The sequence below is a fragment of the Bombina bombina genome, chromosome 4 (assembly GCF_027579735.1).
Source record: "Bombina bombina isolate aBomBom1 chromosome 4, aBomBom1.pri, whole genome shotgun sequence".
Lineage (NCBI taxonomy): Eukaryota > Metazoa > Chordata > Amphibia > Anura > Bombinatoridae > Bombina > Bombina bombina.
This window is the reverse complement of record NC_069502.1, coordinates 787665698-787686703: the sequence shown is the minus strand read 5'-3', so window position 1 is coordinate 787686703 and position 21006 is coordinate 787665698. Positions and strand designations below refer to the sequence as shown.

The 21006-nt window shown below is 40.3% G+C and overlaps 1 protein-coding gene across 1 annotated transcript in view; it reads left to right on the top strand.

Moving 5' to 3' along the window:
• SOD2 (superoxide dismutase 2) overlaps positions 1-5875 on the top strand; it is a 32037-nt gene extending 26162 nt beyond the window's left edge. Inside the window, exons 4-5 of the mRNA XM_053711171.1 lie at positions 2388-2567; positions 5414-5875. Of these exons, the coding sequence (XP_053567146.1) occupies positions 2388-2567; positions 5414-5559 (326 nt within the window). The 3' untranslated portion in view covers positions 5560-5875. The remainder of the gene's footprint in view (positions 1-2387; positions 2568-5413) is intronic.
• The last annotated feature ends 15131 nt before the right edge of the window (positions 5876-21006 follow it).

The window sequence follows — 21006 nt, the reverse complement described above, 5'->3', positions numbered from 1 at the left end:
GCTTATACATCAGTTTTGGTTCTGTAAATTTTAACTCAGACTGATAATCGCTACAGACCCTGAACATTTGAACACTATTGGTTCAGTACTTCTAGAAAATAACACTTTGAAATATGACCGTATAGAGATTGAGAACTTTACTGCATCAAAGAGAGCGAGATCACACGTTTTCTAGTTTTACTAGCTGAAAAACAGAGCTGTAGATCAAGAAAAATACACACTATCGCCAAAAATATGTAGAAACCGGACCATCACACTTTTATGGGCTTGTTAGACATCACATTGTAAAACCATGAGCAATAATATTGAGTTGCCCCCCCCTCCTTTGGGGCTATAACATCTGCAACTCACCTGGGAAGGCTTTATATAAGATTTTGGAGTGTGTCTGTGGGAATTTGTGCCAAAATAGCATTTGTGAGGTCAGGCACGGATGTTGGGCAAGAAGTTCTGCGAGTAAACGTTCTAATTCCTGCCAAAGGTGTTCAGTGGGGTTAAAGTCGGGGCTCTGTGCAGGGCATTAGAGTTCCTCCACACCTGACTTTTGAAACCATGGTCTTACTTTGTGCACAGGGGCAAAGTCATGCTGATACATGAAAGGGCATTCCCCAATCTGTTGCCACAAAGATGAAATAATCCAATTAACCAAAATGTTTTTTGTATTTTGTAGCATTAAGATGATCCTTTCCTTGAACTTAGGGGCCTAGCCCAAACCAGCCCCAGGCCATTATCCCTCCTCCACCAAAAGTTGTAGTAGGCACTATGCACTCTGGTACGTAGGGGCATATTTATCAAGCTCCGTATGGATTTTGAAGTCCCGTGTTTCTGGCGAGCCTGAAGGCTCGCCAGAAACACAAGTTATGAAGCCGTGGTCTAAAGACCGCTGCTCCATAACCTGTCCGCCTGCTCTGAGGCGGCGGACAGAGATTGCAGGAAATCAACCCGATCCAATACGATCGGGTTGATTGACGCCCCCTGCAGGCGGCCGATTGGCTGCGAATCTGCAGGGGGCGGCCTTGCACCAGAATTGTATTATTTTTTCACTCCTAAACTACCTAACATACCCACTGATATTGAAATGAATCTTTTTTTCCTATTATGATTTTTGATGCAAAACTGATTATCAACCTTATGAAAGCAAATGACTAGAGATACGGGGCGAGAAAACAATTGTTCACAAAGAAGTAGATAGCCCGTGCCTCCCTTGGAGAAAGTGAAACAGGCACTATTTTCAAATGTATTTTATAGCAAAATTAAAGGGACACTGAACCCCAAATTCAGATAGAACATGAAATTTTAAGCAACTTTCTAATTTACTCCTATTATCAATTTTTCTTCGTTCTCTTGCTATCTTTATTTGAAAAAGGCATCTAAACTTTTTTTATTGGTTCATACTCGGCAAGAACAACCCAGGTTGTTAACCAAAAATGGGCCGGCATCTAAACTTACATTCTTGCATTTCAAATAAAGATACCAAGAGAATGAAGAAAATTTGATAATAGGAGTAAATTAGAAAGTTGCTTAAAATGTCATGCTCTATCTGAATCACAAAAGAAAAAAGCTGGGTTCAGTGTCCCTTTAATAAGTATCGTACATTACAATAATGATATTTCAATAACAAAACATTTTATGCACTATATATTGAGTTTAAAATGTTTTGTAGATTATCCTTAAAAGTGTAGTACAAAAATTAATCTGGGGTGTTTTTGTAATAGTGTTGCTTACTTTTAAATAACATTGTGCAGATTTTCTGACTCCTAACCAAGCCCCAAAGTTTTAGATGCATACTGATGTCTACAAATTCCTGCTTGCTCCTTTTTGTTTAAAGGGTATTTTCATATAGCACTGCGGAATCTGTTGGCGCTCTACAAATAACTGATGATAATATGCAGAGAAGGGGTGGCAGGGACTGCTCTTCCTGCTTTCTCAGTCCATTCCAGTGGGTGTTCCAGCCTAACCTCATCAATAGTGCTAAACTGGGAGCTTCTAAGTACATTTTAAAAAGGGTTTTATAATGGATTATCGTATCATATCTGTGCATATTCTTCTTTATAGGAGTATGTCTGCATGCAGTTATATGAACATTGGTGTATACTGTCCCTTTAATTGTCCTTTTTAATACTTATTTTGCACTGTTGAAAAGGAAAAAGCTGTCATGTGTTAGATTGTTTCCCTATAAACATTCAGACTTGTGTTCATGCTTATAACCATTGTTCCCCCCTCTGGAAGATTCACGGCTTGTTACCGAGCAAACCATATTATTCATACAAATCTTACATTTATAAAATAACATCTTGAATGATGTTTTGTGCTTTTACATTGATCCTATAATTAATCTACAATAACTTTTTTTTATGTTTTTATATTTTCCTGTGTGGTGCTGTCACCAGGTGAACTCCTAGAGGCCATAAAACGTGATTTTGGTTCCTTTGATAAATTTAAGGAGAAGTTGACGGCTTTGTCAGTTGGTGTTCAAGGATCAGGATGGGGCTGGCTGGGATATAACAAAGACTCAAACCGCCTGCAGGTCACTGCATGTTCTAACCAGGACCCTTTGCAAGGTACAACAGGTAAGATGTCTTAAAGAGTAATACAAGAGTTTATTTTTATTTTATTGCATGTAATTGTATATTCTTGATTTATCTTTTTTTTAAATTATGTTTCCAAAGAACTGCTAAATTTTATTTGATTCATTTCTGCGTGGATATCTCTGGTTACAATTTATAATGTATGCTGTTTTATATGGTGCTGATAGTGACGATAACTACACTTTGTTAATAGCAGGGAGTGTGAAATGCTGCCTTACTGTGAACTGCAGCAAAGCCTAAAAAGAAGAAAATGATTTTTTTTTTTTTTTTTTTTTTTTTTTTGTAAAATTGTTTTTATTGAGGTAGTAATATCAGACGGTACAGAAATACAAGGCAGGTACACACATATGGCATTATGTCTGTACAAGTGCATGTAACGTCAAGCATCGGATATACAGGCATGGCTTAAATGGCACAGTCAGCAATATATCTAAAGAAAAAAGAAGGCATTTAGCCTTAATGAGCTACCTCTTTTACAATGTTACATTGCAGCGTGTGGAAACATTTAGTCACCTGATTTAACACATGAGACCTGAACTTCAGAAAACTGGTTGGAAACAATAGGTCTCTAAATATCCACATGTTGAACCTCTGCGTAACAGTATAAGCTTATGAGAAACATTGAACAAAGAGAATATTGAAAACATTTATGTTAATAAACCCCCAGAGTCTGAGAGACTAAAAAGTCCCCCTAACCAATCTTATCCCCGAGCCCCCCCCCCCCGGACTATGTTTTCCAGCTGGCCCACAACAAGCAGTATAGATCACTTCCGATTTTAATGAATATTCCTCCATTTTAAGAATATAATCAACTACCATCTGTATCGAAATCGAAGCAGTCCCCAACCAATTCCTAGCTGTAGTCGGCTTTGTGGCTAAGAGAATGATAATACATATTGTCCTGTCCGGTTTAGTTAATTTCCCAAGTCCTAAGTGGAAGAGGGCCACCACAGGTGTAAATTTTTGGACAAGCCCTAAGTGTGCCAATACCCCTGCCACCTGCTCCCAGACTGTCTTCAGTTTATTACAACTCCACCAAACATGTATGTGGGACCCCTTTTGGCCACACCCCCTCCAGCACATAGCCGACTTCTGAAAATGATATATTTTAATGCTCAAAACAAACTATTTCTAATTATATTAAAGTGTATGTTTAAATTTTATGTATGTGGGTTAAAAAAATAATAAAAAATATCTGTGACAGCAGTCCCACCCATTCTCTACTTAGACTTCTTAAGGGCTTTCAAAGGGCTGAACTTCAAGAGTGTCATATGACACATACACTGATTGGATGTTCATCGGAATTGTCATTTTAAAAAAGAAAGACGTTCATCCCAGTGGGCCATCGTAACTCTGTAATACAAGCATTACTATAGGCACAAATTTAACCCTTTTCACTGATAGATTAAAAAAAAAAAAAAAAAAAAAAAAAAGTACACATACTAAATTTTTTTTTTTTTTTATGTCGGATTACATATATGGTATTTGATTAGCTGACGTTTACCATCACTTTAAGTACCCTATGGGGAATAGTAAATCCTATGCATAGTACTGAGGTTATCCCTGTCTCCCTTTAGTCATGGCTGCCTCCATGTTAAAATCTAGCTTTCACTGCATTCCATTGCTGACCTGTTTGCATATGTGCAGCAACTCTCACTTACATGTAGTTAAACATAGGTTCACACAATTGTAGCATCCATGATTAGAGTGGGGTGCATGACATGTATTTAGAATTGAAACTCCAACATTTTCTTTCATTAGTTGGATAGAACATACAATTTTAAACAACTTTCTAATTTACTTCTATTATCAAATTTGCTTCATTCTCTTGTTATCCTTTGCTAAAGGAACAGCATTGCACTACTGGCAGCTAGCTAAACACATCTAGCCACAAGAGACACATGTGTGCAGGCACCAATCAGCAGTTAGTTCCCACTAGTGTAGGATATGCGCGTATTCTTTTAAAAAAGGGATACAAAGAGAACGAAGCACATTTGAAAATAGAAGTAAATTTAAAAGTGTCTTAAAATTAAATGCTCTATCTGAATCGTGCAAGTTTAATTTTGACTTTGCTATCCCTTTTTAAGTAACTTGAATACTAATGAATGTATATAAAAAAAGCTTTGTAAAATTGTCTCTATTTAAAGTTTACTGATAAAACATCTTATATTGCTTTATCTTCCTCTTAAAGTGATGGTAAACCCAAACATATAACAAACGCTAGGATCTACCATCACTAAAAATAAACAGTTTCGGTCATTCTTTTCCTAAAAAAACTCACCCTATCTGTAAGGCAAGTATATCGCTAACTCAGAGCCTCCGGCCATCCACGGCATAGCACTTTCTCCAATGAGGTAACATTTCTACCTGTAGACCTATAGCCGTGCTAGGATGTCAGTTGACACACACGGCTTATTGATTTAGAGGTGAAAATGTCATCTCATTGAAGAAAGGGCTGTGCCGTGGGCGGCCGGAGGCGCTGAGTTAGCGATATACTTGCCTTACAGATAGGGTGAGTTTAACAGCGTTTTTGACCAAACAATGATAAAAAACGGTTTATTTTTAGCGTTGGTAAATCCTAGCGTTTGTTATATGCTTGGGTTTACCATCACTTTAAGCATGCCATTTTTTTTTCACATTAGCCAATATGTCCATGTCAAATCCTATGCTGGAAAAACACTTTGGACAACATATACTGTTGCATGACCTTTAGTGTCTTGTAATATAACAAGGTTGTCCACTTTCAAATAAACTATTTAGATGTGTTATATGTTTTATACAATGTCTATATTCGGATCTAAATGTATATTGTTTGTTTTTTATTTTAGGTCTAATTCCCCTTCTTGGAATTGATGTATGGGAACATGCGTACTATTTGCAATATAAAAATGTCAGACCTGACTACCTCAAAGCCATTTGGAATGTCATCAATTGGGAGAATGTAACAGAGAGATATAGATCATGCAAAAAATAAGCCTTCTGATCTATCCAGTTCTGTCTAATAATATATGCACTTAAAATATTGTGATTTGTAGTTAAGCTTCATTAAGGTATTTTGTTTGTTTCCAGAAGGAAATCTTTCAAAAGTTTTCACTTTTTTTGAAAATATTATCTTCTAGAAATTAAAAGCACTTAAAGGTCACAATACAATTTTTGCCTGTTTAATGTCAGAATAGAGAAGAAAGTTAAGTCCCATCTAAAATAGGTGTTGCATTCATTCTTTTCATTTAAATATTAAATGAGTTGAATTATTGTGCTTTTGTTGCAATAAAGATGATTGTCAATTTAAATGTGTTTTTGTTGTGTAAATAATTTTATACTTATTTTGAATGTTCTCTGGATTGCAGCATACAAAATCTAACACACGATTTTGATTATTCAGTTATAATTTTCTTTCATCAGTTGGTGAGAACCCACGAGTCATGTGTGGGAGAAGAATTTCCACACATGACTTGTAGGCTCTCACAATCATGAAAGAAATTTATCAGGTAAGCATTTCGCAAATTTTTTTTTTTAAATTTTCCCTGCCTAAATATATCTTCCTGTGCCATTTCTCTTGTGAAGATAGATGATTCCTGCTGGGTATGCAGGTATTATGTTCCTTTAAAGAGATTAAAAGAAAAGGGTTTTAGTATCTTGTTTACATATACTTGTTATATTTGTTTGCCTAGTTTTTTTCCTATTTATTTTTTCATTCCAAGTCTCATTGTTCACCCAGTTCTTTTTCTTTCCTGTTTCAGCATAGTGTTTTTGCTAGTCTCGTGGTAGGGTAAGCACTCTGTGTTGCTCTGTAATAAGCGCCACCAGTTAGTTTAGCGCTGCAGAAGTGTTCTATGTGAAAATAATTTTAATGAGGTTAAGACTCCTAATTCTACAGGTCTTTTACAAGCTGCATCGGCTTAAATATGCTTTAACAAAAACACAACTTTGCAATATACATTTATAATTTTTGCTCCCTTTTTCCTGCAATTTAAAGGGACACAAGTCAATGTATCAAATATTTACTGCAATGCAGAGAGATCTGCATGTAATATATTTAAAGGGACAGTCAACACCAGAATTTTTGTTGTTTAAAAAGAACGATAATCCCTTTATTACCCGTTCCCCAGTTTTGCACAACCAACACAGTTATATTAATACACTTTTTACCTCTGTAATTATCTTGTATCTAAGCTTCTGCTGACTGCCCCCTTATTTCAGTTCTTTTGACAGACATGCAGTTTAGCCAATCAGTGCTCAGTCCTAGGTCACTTTACGTGCATGAGCTCAATGTTATCTATATGAAACATGTGAACTAATGCCCTCTAGTGGTCAAAATGCATTCAGATTAGAGGCAGTCTTCAAGGTCTAAGAAATTAGCATATGAACCTCCTAGTTTTAGCTTTCAACTAAGAATACCAAGAGAACAAAGCAAAATTGGCGATAAAAGTAAATTGGGAAGTTGTTTAAAATTGCATGCCCTATTTAAATCATGAAAAAGTTTTTTTTTGGACTTGACTGTCCCTTTAAAAAAATAATAATCAGTTTTTGAGGTCCTGTGTCATAGCCCTTGAAAAACCTATTGATATTATCTTCCTTTGTTGTAACCAATTAGGGACAGATATGAAAATGGGCAAGAAGCAACCCAGCACTCCATTGGTAGGGGTTTAAAAACAGTCCTTTTATTTATAAAATATTAACAGAAGCATGCAGGGTTACATTGAGAAGACCCCCTCATATGTTTTGTGCTTGCACGCACTGCTTAATCTTAGGTACCTATTTAAATAAACAGCCCATCAGAGAAGTGGAACCCAAACAGCAAGTTGTCATTCCACAAATCTGTTTGTTGTTCAGGATGAATATACGTTTTACTATACATGTACTTTCTATAGTTAAAAAACACACTATGTGAATAAAATAAAAATAATTTTCATAGTGTTATAACTAATTTATCCACAAGGAGATAAGTCCTACTTTGCATCAGAAACTTACATTGCCTATAAAATAAGAAATATCCCATTCTAGGTTAAAGTGAAGGTAAATTTCAGACTTTAAGAATGTTGAAATGAAAAATATATTAGTGTACAAGTATTTTTTATTTATTTTCCTCAAAAAGGTGTAGAATATTTTTTATAATAAAATATTTATTATCCTTCTTGGTATCTTCTGTTCCTACACCCCCTTAATTTCCTCTTTTGGCTGGGCTGTGACAGAGAGAGCAGTCCCAACCACTCTCTACATAGGCTTCCTAAGGGCTTTCAAAGGGCTGGACTTCAAGAGTGTCATATGACACAAAAACCGATTGGATGTTCATCCCAGTGGGCCAGCATAACATTATAATAGAAGCATTATGGGCACAGATTTAACCATTTTCACAGATATATTAGAAAGGCACACATATACGTTTTAATGGCAAAGATTACATATATGGCATTTATCAGCTAAAGTTGACCATCAATTTAAGTCCTCTTAGGAATCTGGTACCTAATCTAAATATCCTGTATAACTCCCTTTTTGTGAGGAATTTGTGTCTGTCAAACTCTCTTGGTGGGGACAATTTCAATAATTTTTGCAGTAAAATTGTTTTAGTACAGTGCTCATTATTGAAATGTCTAGCAATAGTGGAGTCTTTGTCAAAGTGGTATACATCTTTAATATGTTCACAAACCCTATTCCTAAATTCTCAAGATATTTGACCCACATATTGTAAATGACACAAATTGCACTCAAGAAGGTAAACAACCCAATTTGTTCTTCTGCAAATGGCATTGAAATTTATATTAAAATTCTCCCCTGTAACTGAAGATTTTCTATTTTATCATGGAAGAAAAATTTTGGGTTTCATGTCCCTTTTAAAAAAAAAAAAAAAAAAAACTTCTTCTAAATCTTTCTCCCCTACATAACAATACATTTTTATGAGGTTAAAGTGTAGATTAGTTTTGTACATAAATAGGAATTAAATTAATGCAAACATAAATTCATATTTCTCCAACATTGGTGTGTCCGGTCCACGGCGTCATCCTTACTTGTGGGAATATCCCTTCCCCAACAGGAAATGGCAAAGAGTCCCAGCAAAGCTGGCCATATAGTCCCTCCTAGGCTCCGCCCACCCCAGTCATTCTCTTTGCCGTTGCACAGGCAACATCTCCACGGAGATGGTTAAGAGTATGTGGTGTTTAAATGTAGTTTTTTTGTTCTACTATCAAGAGTTTGTTATTTTAAAATAGTGCTGGTATGTACTATTTACTCTGAAACAGAAAAGGATGAAGATTTCTGTTTGTGAGAGGAAGATGATTTTAGCAGACAGTAACTAAAATCGATTGCTGTTTCCACATAGGACTGTTGAGATGAAGTAACTTCAGTTGGGGGAAACAGTTAGCAGACTTTTCTGCTTAAGGTATGACTAGCCATATTTCTAACAAGACTGTGTAATGCTGGAAGGCTGTCATTTCCCCTCATGGGGACCGGTAAGCCATTTTCTTAGTCTCAAACAGAATAAAGGGCTTAATAAGGGCTATAAAACTGGTAGACACTTTTATGGGCTAAATCGATTGCTTTATTTGGACATTTTATACATGTTTATGCTGATAATTCACACTTATAAATTTGGGGAACGTTTTTTAACGTCAGGCACTATGTTAGACACCTTTTCCAGTCAGAGAGGGCCTTCCCAGTTGTAGGCTGAGCCTCATTTTTGCGCCATTACTGCGCAGTTGTTTTTGAGAGCAAGACATGCAGATGCATGTGTGAGGACCTGAAAGTAGTTGGAAAAGTTTCTAGAAGGCGTCATTTGGTATCGTATTCCCCTCTGGGCTTGGTTAGGTCACAGCAAAGTCAGTAGCTGGGACTGTATAGGGGTTAAAATTGTAAACGGCTCCGGTTCCGTTATTTTAAGGGTTAAAGCTCTGAAAATTGGTGTGCAATACTTTTAATGCTTTAAGACACTGTGGTGAAATTTTGGTAAATTTTGAACAATTCCTTCATACTTTTTCACATATTCAGTAATAAAGTGTGCTCTGTTTAAAATTTAAAGAGACAGTAACGGTTTTGATTTCTCCAACATAGGTGTGTCCGGTCCACGGCGTCATCCTTACTTGTGGGATATTCTCTTCCCCAACAGGAAATGGCAAAGAGCCCAGCAAAGCTGGTCACATGATCCCTCCTAGGCTCCGCCTACCCCAGTCATTCTCTTTGCCGTTGTACAGGCAACATCTCCACGGAGATGGCTTAGAGTTTTTTAGTGTTTAACTGTAGTTTTTATTATTCAATCAAGAGTTTGTTATTTTAAAATAGTGCTGGTATGTACTATTTACTCTGAAACAGAAAAGAGATGAAGATTTCTGTTTGTAAGAGGAAAATGATTTTAGCAACCATTACTAAAATCGATGGCTGTTCCACACAGGACTGTTGAGAGGAATTAACTTCAGTTGGGGGAACAGTGAGCAGACTTTTGCTGCTTGAGGTATGACACATTCTAACAAGACGATGTAATGCTGGAAGCTGTCATTTTCCCTATGGGATCCGGTAAGCCATTTTTATTACAGAGTAAATAAGGGCTTCACAAGGGCTTGTTAAGACTGTAGACATTTTCTGGGCTAAATCGATTCATATATAAAACATATTTAGCCTTGAGGAATCATTTAATATGGGTATTTTTGTAAAATAATATCGGCAGGCACTGTTTTAGACACCTTATTCTCTAGGGGCTTTCCCTAATCATAGGCAGAGCCTCATTTTCGCGCCGGTATTGCGCACTTGTTTTTGAGAAGCATGACATGCAGTCGCATGTGTGAGGAGCTCTGATACATAAAAAAGACTTTCTGAAGGCGTCATTTGGTATCGTATTCCCCTTTGGGCTTGGTTGGGTCTCAGCAAAGCAGATACCAGGGACTGTAAAGGGGTTAAAGATAAAAACGGCTCCGGTTCCGTTATTTTAAGGGTTAAAGCTTCCAAATTTGGTGTGCAATACTTTTAAGGCTTTAAGACACTGTGGTTAAATTTTGGTGAATTTTGAACAATTCCTTCATATTTTTTCGCAATTGCAGTAATAAAGTGTGTTCAGTTTAAAATTTAAAGTGATAGTAACGGTTTTATTTTAAAACGTTTTTTGTACTTTGTTATCAAGTTTATGCCTGTTTAACATGTCTGAACTACCAGATAGACTGTGTTCTGAATGTGGGGAAGCCAAGGTTCCTTCTCATTTAAATAGATGTGATTTATGTGACACTGAAAATGATGCCCAAGATGATTCCTCAAGTGAGGGGAGTAAGCATGGTACTGCATCATTCCCTCCTTCGTCTACACCAGTCTTGCCCACTCAGGAGGCCCCTAGTACATCTAGCGCGCCAATACTCCTTACTATGCAACAATTAACGGCTGTAATGGATAATTCTATCAAAAACATTTTAGCCAAAATGCCCACTTATCAGCGTAAGCGCGACTGCTCTGTTTTAGATACTGAAGAGCATGAGGACGCTGATGATAATGGTTCTGATATGCCCCTACACCAGTCTGAGGGGGCCAGGGAGGTTTTGTCTGAGGGAGAAATTTCAGATTCAGGGAAAATTTCTCAACAAGCTGAACCCGATGTGATTTCATTTAAATTTAAGTTGGAACATCTCCGCGCTCTGCTTAAGGAGGTGTTATCCACTCTGGATGATTGTGAGAATTTGATCATCCCAGAGAAACTATGTAAAATGGACAAGTTCCTAGAGGTCCCGGGGCCTCCAGAAGCTTTTCCTATACCCAAGCGGGTGGCGGACATTGTAAATAAAGAATGGGAAAGGCCCGGTATACCTTTCGTCCCTCCCCCCATATTTAAAAAATTGTTTCCCATGGTCGACCCCAGAAAGGACTTATGGCAGACAGTCCCCAAGGTCGAGGGGGCGGTTTCTACTTTAAACAAACGCACCACTATACCCATAGAAGATAGTTGTGCTTTCAAAGATCCTATGGATAAAAAATTAGAAGGTTTGCTTAAAAAGATGTTTGTTCAGCAAGGTTACCTTCTACAACCAATTTCATGCATTGTCCCTGTCACTACAGCCGCGTGTTTCTGGTTCGATGAGCTAGAAAAGGCGATCGATAGTGATTCTCCTCCTTATGAGGAGATTATGGACAGAATCCGTGCTCTCAAATTGGCTAATTCTTTCACCCTAGACGCCACTTTGCAATTGGCTAGGTTAGCGGCGAAAAATTCTGGGTTTGCTATTGTGGCGCGCAGAGCGCTTTGGTTGAAATCTTGGTCAGCGGATGCGTCTTCCAAGAACAAATTGCTTAACATTCCTTTCAAGGGGAAAACGCTGTTTGGCCCTGACTTGAAAGAGATTATCTCTGATATCACTGGGGGTAAGGGCCACGCCCTTCCTCAGGATAGGTCTTTCAAGGCCAAAAATAAACCTAATTTTCGTCCCTTTCGTAGAAACGGACCAGCCCCAAGTGCTACGTCCTCTAAGCAAGAGGGTAATACTTCTCAAGCCAAGCCAGCCTGGAGACCAATGCAAGGCTGGAACAAGGGAAAGCAGGCCAAGAAGCCTGCCACTGCTACCAAGACAGCATGAAATGTTGGCCCCCGATCCGGGACCGGATCTGGTGGGGGGCAGACTCTCTCTCTTCGCTCAGGCTTGGGCAAGAGATGTTCTGGATCCTTGGGCACTAGAAATAGTCTCCCAAGGTTATCTTCTGGAATTCAAGGGGCCTCCCCCAAGGGGGAGGTTCCACAGGTCTCAATTGTCTTCAGACCACATAAAGAGACAGGCATTCTTGCATTGTGTAGAAGACCTGTTAAAAATGGGAGTGATTCATCCTGTTCCATTAGGAGAACAAGGGATGGGGTTCTACTCCAATCTGTTCGTAGTTCCCAAAAAAGAGGGAACGTTCAGACCAATCTTGGATCTCAAGATCCTAAACAAGTTTCTCAAGGTTCCATCGTTCAAAATGGAAACTATTCGAACAATTCTTCCTTCCATCCAGGAAGGTCAATTCATGACCACGGTGGATTTAAAGGATGCGTATCTACATATTCCTATCCACAAGGAACATCATCGGTTCCTAAGGTTCGCATTCCTGGACAAGCATTACCAGTTCGTGGCACTTCCTTTCGGATTAGCCACTGCTCCAAGGATTTTCACAAAGGTACTAGGGTCCCTTCTAGCGGTACTAAGACCAAGGGGCATTGCAGTAGTACCTTACTTGGACGACATTCTGATTCAAGCGTCGTCCCTTCCTCAAGCAAAGGCTCACACGGACATAGTCCTGGCCTTTCTCAGATCTCACGGATGGAAAGTGATCGTAGAAAAGAGTTCTCTATCTCCGTCAACAAGGGTTCCCTTCTTGGGAACAATAATAGACTCTTTAGAAATGAGGATTTTTCTGACAGAGGCCAGAAAAACAAAACTTCTAAACTCTTGTCAAACACTTCATTCCGTTCCTCTTCCTTCCATAGCGCAGTGCATGGAAGTAATAGGTTTGATGGTAGCGGCAATGGACATAGTTCCTTTTGCGCGCATTCATCTAAGACCATTACAACTGTGCATGCTCAGTCAGTGGAATGGGGACTATACAGACTTGTCTCCGACGATTCAAGTAAATCAGAGGACCAGAGACTCACTCCGTTGGTGGCTGTCCCTGGACAACCTGTCACAAGGGATGACCTTCCGCAGACCAGAGTGGGTCATTGTCACGACCGACGCCAGTCTGATGGGCTGGGGCGCGGTCTGGGGACTCCTGAAAGCTCAGGGTCTTTGGTCTCGGGAAGAATCTCTTCTACCGATAAATATTCTGGAACTGAGAGCGATATTCAATGCTCTCAAGGCTTGGCCTCAGCTAGCGAAAGCCAAGTTCATACGGTTTCAATCAGACAACATGACGACTGTTGCGTACATCAACCATCAGGGGGGAACAAGGAGTTCCCTGGCGATGGAAGAAGTAACCAAAATCATTCAATGGGCGGAGACTCACTCCTGCCACCTGTCTGCAATCCACATTCCAGGGGTGGAAAATTGGGAAGCGGATTTTCTGAGTCGTCAGACATTACATCTGGGGGAGTGGGAACTCCATCCGGAAATCTTTGCCCAAATTACTCAATTGTGGGGCATTCCAGACATGGATCTGATGGCCTCTCGTCAGAACTTCAAGGTTCCTTGCTACGGGTCCAGATCCAGGGATCCCAAGGCGACTCTAGTAGATGCACTAGTAGCACCTTGGACCTTCAAACTAGCTTATGTATTCCCGCCGTTTCCTCTCATCCCCAGGCTGGTAGCCAGGATCAATCAGGAGAGGGCGTCGGTGATCTTGATAGCTCCTGCGTGGCCACGCAGGACTTGGTATGCAGATCTGGTGAATATGTCATCGGCTCCACCATGGAAGCTACCTTTGAGACGAGACCTTCTTGTTCAAGGTCCGTTCGAACATCCGAATCTGGTCTCACTCCAGCTGACTGCTTGGAGATTGAACGCTTGATCTTATCAAAACGAGGGTTCTCAGATTCTGTTATTGATACTCTTGTTCAGGCCAGAAAGCCTGTAACTAGAAAAATTTACCACAAAATATGGAAAAAATATATCTGTTGGTGTGAATCTAAAGGATTCCCTTGGAACAAGGTAAAGATTCCTAAGATTCTATCCTTTCTTCAAGAAGGATTGGAGAAAGGATTATCGGCAAGTTCCTTGAAGGGACAGATTTCTGCCTTGTCTGTGTTACTTCACAAAAAGCTGGCAGCTGTGCCAGATGTTCAAGCCTTTGTTCAGGCTCTGGTTAGAATCAAGCCTGTTTACAAACCTTTGACTCCTCCTTGGAGTCTCAACTTAGTTCTTTCAGTTCTTCAGGGGGTTCCGTTTGAACCCTTGCATTCCGTTGATATTAAGTTATTATCTTGGAAAGTTTTGTTTTTGGTTGCAATTTCTTCTGCTAGAAGAGTTTCAGAATTATCTGCTCTGCAGTGTTCTCCTCCTTATCTGGTTTTCCATGCAGATAAGGTGGTTTTACGTACTAAACCTGGTTTTCTTCCGAAAGTTGTTTCTAACAAAAACATTAACCAGGAGATAGTCGTGCCTTCTTTGTGTCCGAATCCAGTTTCAAAGAAGGAACGTTTGTTGCACAATTTGGATGTTGTTCGCGCTCTAAAATTCTATTTAGATGCTACAAAGGATTTTAGACAAACATCTTCCTTGTTTGTTGTTTATTCTGGTAAAAGGAGAGGTCAAAAAGCAACTTCTACCTCTCTCTCTTTTTGGATTAAAAGCATCATCAGATTGGCTTATGAGACTGCCGGACGGCAGCCTCCTGAAAGAATCACAGCTCATTCCACTAGGGCTGTGGCTTCCACATGGGCCTTCAAGAACGAGGCTTCTGTTGATCAGATATGTAGGGCAGCGACTTGGTCTTCACTGCACACTTTTACCAAATTTTACAAGTTTGATACTTTTGCTTCTTCTGAGGCTATTTTTGGGAGAAAGGTTTTGCAAACCGTGGTGCCTTCCATTTAGGTGACCTGATTTGCTCCCTCCCTTCATCCGTGTCCTAAAGCTTTGGTATTGGTTCCCACAAGTAAGGATGACGCCGTGGACCGGACACACCTATGTTGGAGAAAACAGAATTTATGTTTACCTGATAAATTACTTTCTCCAACGGTGTGTCCGGTCCACGGCCCGCCCTGGTTTTTTAATCAGGTCTGATAATTTATTTTCTTTAACTACAGTCACCACGGTATCATATGGTTTCTCCTATGCAAATATTCCTCCTTTACGTCGGTCGAATGACTGGGGTAGGCGGAGCCTAGGAGGGATCATGTGACCAGCTTTGCTGGGCTCTTTGCCATTTCCTGTTGGGGAAGAGAATATCCCACAAGTAAGGATGACGCCGTGGACCGGACACACCGTTGGAGAAAGTAATTTATCAGGTAAACATAAATTCTGTTTTAAAACGGTTTTTGTGCTTTATTGACAAGTTTAAGCCTGTTTAACATGTCTGTACCTTCGGATAAGCTATGTTCTATATGTATGAAAGCCAATGTGTCTCCCCATTCAAAATTGTGTGATAATTGTGCCATAGCGTCCAAACAAAGTAAGGACAGTACTGCCACAGATAATGAAATTGCCCAAGATGATTCCTCAGATGAGGGGAGTAGACATGATACTACATCATCTCCTACTGTGTCTACGCCAGTTTTGCCCATGCAGGAGGCCCCTAGTACATCTAGCGCGCCAATGCTTATTACCATGCAACAATTGACGGCTGTAATGGATAACTCCATAGCAAATATTTTATCCAAAATGCCTGCATATCAGAGAAAGCGCGATTGCTCTGTTTTAAACACTGAAGAGCAGGAGGGCGCTGATGATAATTGTTCTGTCATACCCTCACACCAATCTGAAGTGGCCATGAGGGAGGTTTTGTCAGATGGGGAAATTTCAGATTCAGGAAAAATTTCTCAACAAGCTGAACCTGATGTTGTGACATTTAAATTTAAATTAGAACATCTCCGCGCACTGCTTAAGGAGGTGTTATCTACTCTGGATGATTGTGACAACTTGGTCATTCCAGAGAAATTATGCAAGATGGACAAGTTTTTAGAGGTTCCGGTGCACCCCGACGCTTTTCCTATACCCAAGCGGGTGGCGGACATAGTGAATAAGAAGTGGGAGAAGCCCGGTATACCTTTTGTTCCCCCCCCTATAATTAAGAAATTATTTCCTATGGTCGACCCCAGAAAGGACTTATGGCAGACAGTCCCTAAGGTCGAGGGGGCAGTTTCTACTCTAAACAAGCGCACTACTATTCCTATCGAGGATAGTTGTGCTTTCAAAGATCCTATGGATAAAAAATTGGAAGGTTTGCTTAAAAAGATTTTTGTACAGCAAGGTTACCTTCTACAACCCATTTCGTGCATTGTTCCTGTCACTACAGCAGCGTGGTTCTGGTTCGAGGAACTAGAAAAGTCGCTCAGTAGAGAGACTCCATATGAGGAGGTTATGGACAGAGTTCACGCACTTAAGTTAGCTAACTCTTTTATTTTAGATGCCGCTTTGCAATTAGCTAGATTAGCAATTGTGGCGCGCAGAGCGCTTTGGCTAAAGTCTTGGTCAGCGGATGTATCATCCAAGACAAAATTGCTTAACATCCCTTTCAAAGGTAAAACTCTCTTTGGGCCAGAATTGAAAGAGATTATCTCAGACATCACTGGGGGAAAGGGCCACTCCCTTCTACAAGATAGGCCTTTCAAGGCCAAGAATAAGTCTAATTTTCGTTCCTTTCGCAATTTCAGGAACGGACCGGCCTCTAATTCTGCATCCTCTAAGCAAGAGGGTAATGCCTCACAGCCCAAACCAGCCTGGAAACCTATGCAAGGCTGGAACAAGGGTAAGCAGGCCAAGAAGCCTGCTGCTGCTAACAAAACAGCATGAAGGAGTAGCCCCCGATCCGGGACCGGATCTAGTAGGGGGCAGACTCTTTCTCTTTGCTCAGGCTTGGGCAAGAGATGTTCAGGATCCCTGGGCACTAGAAATAGTTTCTCAGGGTTATCTTCTGGAATTCAGGGAACTACCCCCAAGGGGAAGGTTCCACATGTCTCACTTATCCTTAAACCAAATAAAGAGACAGGCGTTCTTACATTGTGTAGAAGACCTGTTAAAGATGGCAGTGATACACCCTGTTCCAATGACGGAACAAGGAATGGGATTTTACTCAAATCTGTTCGTAGTTCCCAAAAAAGAGGGAACCTTCAGACCAATTCTGGATTTAAAGATCCTAAACAAATTTCTCAGGGTACCATCGTTCAAAATGGAAACCATTCGAACGATTCTACTCACTATCCAGGAAGGTCAATTTATGACTACCGTGGATCTAAAGGATGCGTACTTTCATATTCCTATCCACAAAGAACATCATCAGTTCCTAAGGTTCGCCTTTCTGGACAAACATTACCAGTTTGTGGCCCTCCCATTCCGGTTAGCCACTGCTCCAAGGATTTTCACAAAAGGTACTCGGGTCCCTTCTAGCGGTTCTAAGACCGAGGGGCATTGCAGTAGTACCGTACTTGGACGACTTTCTAATACAAGCGTCGTCCCTTTCAAGAGCAAAGGCTCATACAGACATCGTTCTGGCCTTTCTCAGATCTCACGGATGGAAGGTGAACATAGAAAAAAGTTCTCTGTCTCCGTCAACAAGAGTTCCCTTCTTGGGAACAATAATAGATTCCTTAGAAATTAGGATTTTTCTGACAGATGTCAGAAAGTCAAAACTTCTAAGCACTTGTCAAGTTCTTCACTCTGTTCCACGTCCTTCCATAGCTCAGTGCATGGAAGTAGTAGGGTTGATGGTTGCAGCAATGGACATAGTTCCTTTTGCACGAATTCATCTAAGACCATTACAACTGTGCATGCTGAAACAGTGGAATGGGGACTATACAGACTTGTCTCCAGTGATTCAAGTAGATCAGAAGACCAGAGATTCACTCCGTTGGTGGCTGACCCTGGACCATCTATCCCAGGGAATGAGCTTCCGCAGACCAGAGTGGGTCATTGTCACGACTGACGCCAGTCTAGTGGGCTGGGGCGCGGTCTGGGAATCCCTGAAAGCTCAGGGACTATGGTCTCGGGAAGAGTCTCTTCTCCCGATAAACATTCTGGAACTAAGAGCGATATTCAATGCTCTCAGGGCTTGGCCTCAGCTTGCAAAGGCCAGATTTATAAGATTCCAATCAGACAACATGACGACTGTTGCGTATATCAATCATCAGGGGGGAACAAGGAGTTCCCTAGCGATGAAAGAAGTGACCAAAATAATTCAATGGGCGGAGAATCACTCCTGCCATCTATCTGCGATCCACATCCCAGGTGTGGAAAACTGGGAAGCGGATTATCTGAGTTGTCAGACATTCCATCCGGGGGAGTGGGAACTCCACCCGGAGATCTTTGCCCAGTTGACTCAATTATGGGGCATTCCAGACATGGATCTGATGGTGTCTTGTCAGAACTTCAAGGTTCCTTGCTACGGGTCCAGATCCAGGGATCCCAAGGCGACTCTAGTGGATGCACTAGTAGCACCTTGGACCTTCAACCTAGCTTATGGGTTTCCACCGTTTCCTCTCATTCCCAGGCTGGTAGCCAGGATCAAACAGGAGAGGGCCTCGGTGGTCTTGATAGCTCCTGCGTGGCCACGCAGGACTTGGTATGCCGACCTGGTGAATATGTCATCGGTTCCACCATGGAAGCTACCTTTGAGACAGGACCTTCTTGTTCAGGGTCCATTCGAACATCCAAATCTGGTCTCCCTCCAGCTGACGGCTTGGAGATTGAACGCTTGATTCTATCAAAGCGTGGGTTTTCAGATTCTGTGATAGATACTCTGGTTCAGGCCAGAAAACCGGTAACTAGAAAGATTTACCATAAAATATGGAAAAGATATATCTGTTGGTGTGAATCCAAGGGATTCCCATGGAATAAGATAAAAATTCCTAAGATTCTTTCCTTTCTACAAGAAGGTTTGGATAAAGGATTATCTGCGAGTTCTCTTAAGGGACAGATTTCTGCTTTATCTGTCTTACTACACAAACGACTGGCAGCTGTGCCAGATGTTCAAGCATTTGTTCAGGCTCTGGTTAGGATCAAGCCTGTTTACAGACCTTTGACTCCTCCCTGGAGTCTAAATCTAGTTCTTTCAGTTCTTCAAGGGGTTCCGTTTGAACCTTTACATTCCATAGATATTAAGTTATTATCTTGGAAAGTTTTGTTTTTGGTTGCTATTTCTTCTGCTAGAAGAGTTTCAGAGTTATCTGCTCTGCAGTGTTCTCCGCCCTATCTGGTTTTCCATTCAGATAAGGTTGTTTTGCGTACTAAGCCTGGTTTTCTTCCTAAGGTTGTTTCCAACAAGAATATTAACCAGGAGATAGTTGTACCTTCTTTGTGTCCGAAACCAGTTTCAAAGAAGGAACGTTTGCTACACAATTTAGATGTAGTCCGTGCTCTAAAATTCTACTTAGAAGCTACAAAAGAGTTCAGACAAACATCTTCTCTGTTTGTCGTCTATTCTGGTAAAAGGAGAGGTCAAAAAGCAACTTCTACCTCTCTTTCCTTTTGGCTTAAAAGCATCATCCGATTGGCTTATGAGACTGCCGGACGGCAGCCTCCTGAAAGAATCACAGCTCACTCCACTAGGGCTGTGGCTTCCACATGGGCCTTTAAGAACGAGGCTTCTGTTGATCAGATATGTAAGGCAGCGACTTGGTCTTCACTGCACACTTTTGCCAAATTTTACAAATTTGATACTTTTGCTTCTTCGGAGGCTATTTTTGGGAGAAAGGTTTTGCAAGCCGTGGTGCCTTCTGTTTAGGTAACCTGATTTGCTCCCTCCCTTCATCCGTGTCCTAAAGCTTTGGTATTGGTTCCCACAAGTAAGGATGATGCCGTGGACCGGACACACCAATGTTGGAGAAAACAGAATTTATGCTTACCTGATAAATTACTTTCTCCAACGGTGTGTCCGGTCCACGGCCCGCCCTGGATTTTTAATCAGGTCTGATGAATTATTTTCTCTAACTACAGTCACCACGGTACCATATGGTTTCTCCTATATTTTTCCTCCTGTCCGTCGGTCGAATGACTGGGGTGGGCGGAGCCTAGGAGGGACTATATGGCCAGCTTTGCTGGGACTCTTTGCCATTTCCTGTTGGGGAAGGGATATTCCCACAAGTAAGGATGACGCCGTGGACCGGACACACCGTTGGAGAAAGTAATTTATCAGGTAAGCATAAATTCTGTTTTTATTCGGCAAATACGTATTTAGCATTCAATTTCACAGTAGACATTCAATTGACATAATAGTTTCAAAGTAATTACATATTTGTCAATTATTTGTGTATCAATTTAAGAGTTTCTCACTTAATTATATTACCTAGTTGCAATAGTTTTGTGTTCATATTTTTTTTTAATAGGGAACAATACGTTTTGTCCCCCACTAGATGTCAGTATTTAGTTATCTGTAATTTCACAAGCATTTAAATTAGGGTGGAGATAAAAAAAAAAAAAAGTGAGTTTAAAGTCCTCCATTTCATAAAAGTTTAAGGCATAAAAATGATTGCATAGCCAATTAGCAAATCTTGCAAGAATACCTGCTTGCTTTTCCTTATAATATAAGTATTGTGTATTCATATAATGTATCATATACCAATACATTAGAGAATGCTGGGTAAAATATTCAAATAGAATATTAAACATCTGCTTTTTTCTCCAGCACTGTGTTTAACCACAGAAATCCCCTTATGGGATACGTGCAGCAAAATCAAAATTACTTTTTTTTTTCTTGGTGACTAGTCACTTGTGTTCACACCTCGGGGAATATAAAAACCAAAGCCAATTTGATAATAGAAGTAAATTGGAAACTGTTTAAAAACTGTATGTTATACTCTAAGTAGTAAGGAGGTTTAAAGGGACAGTCTGCATCAGGT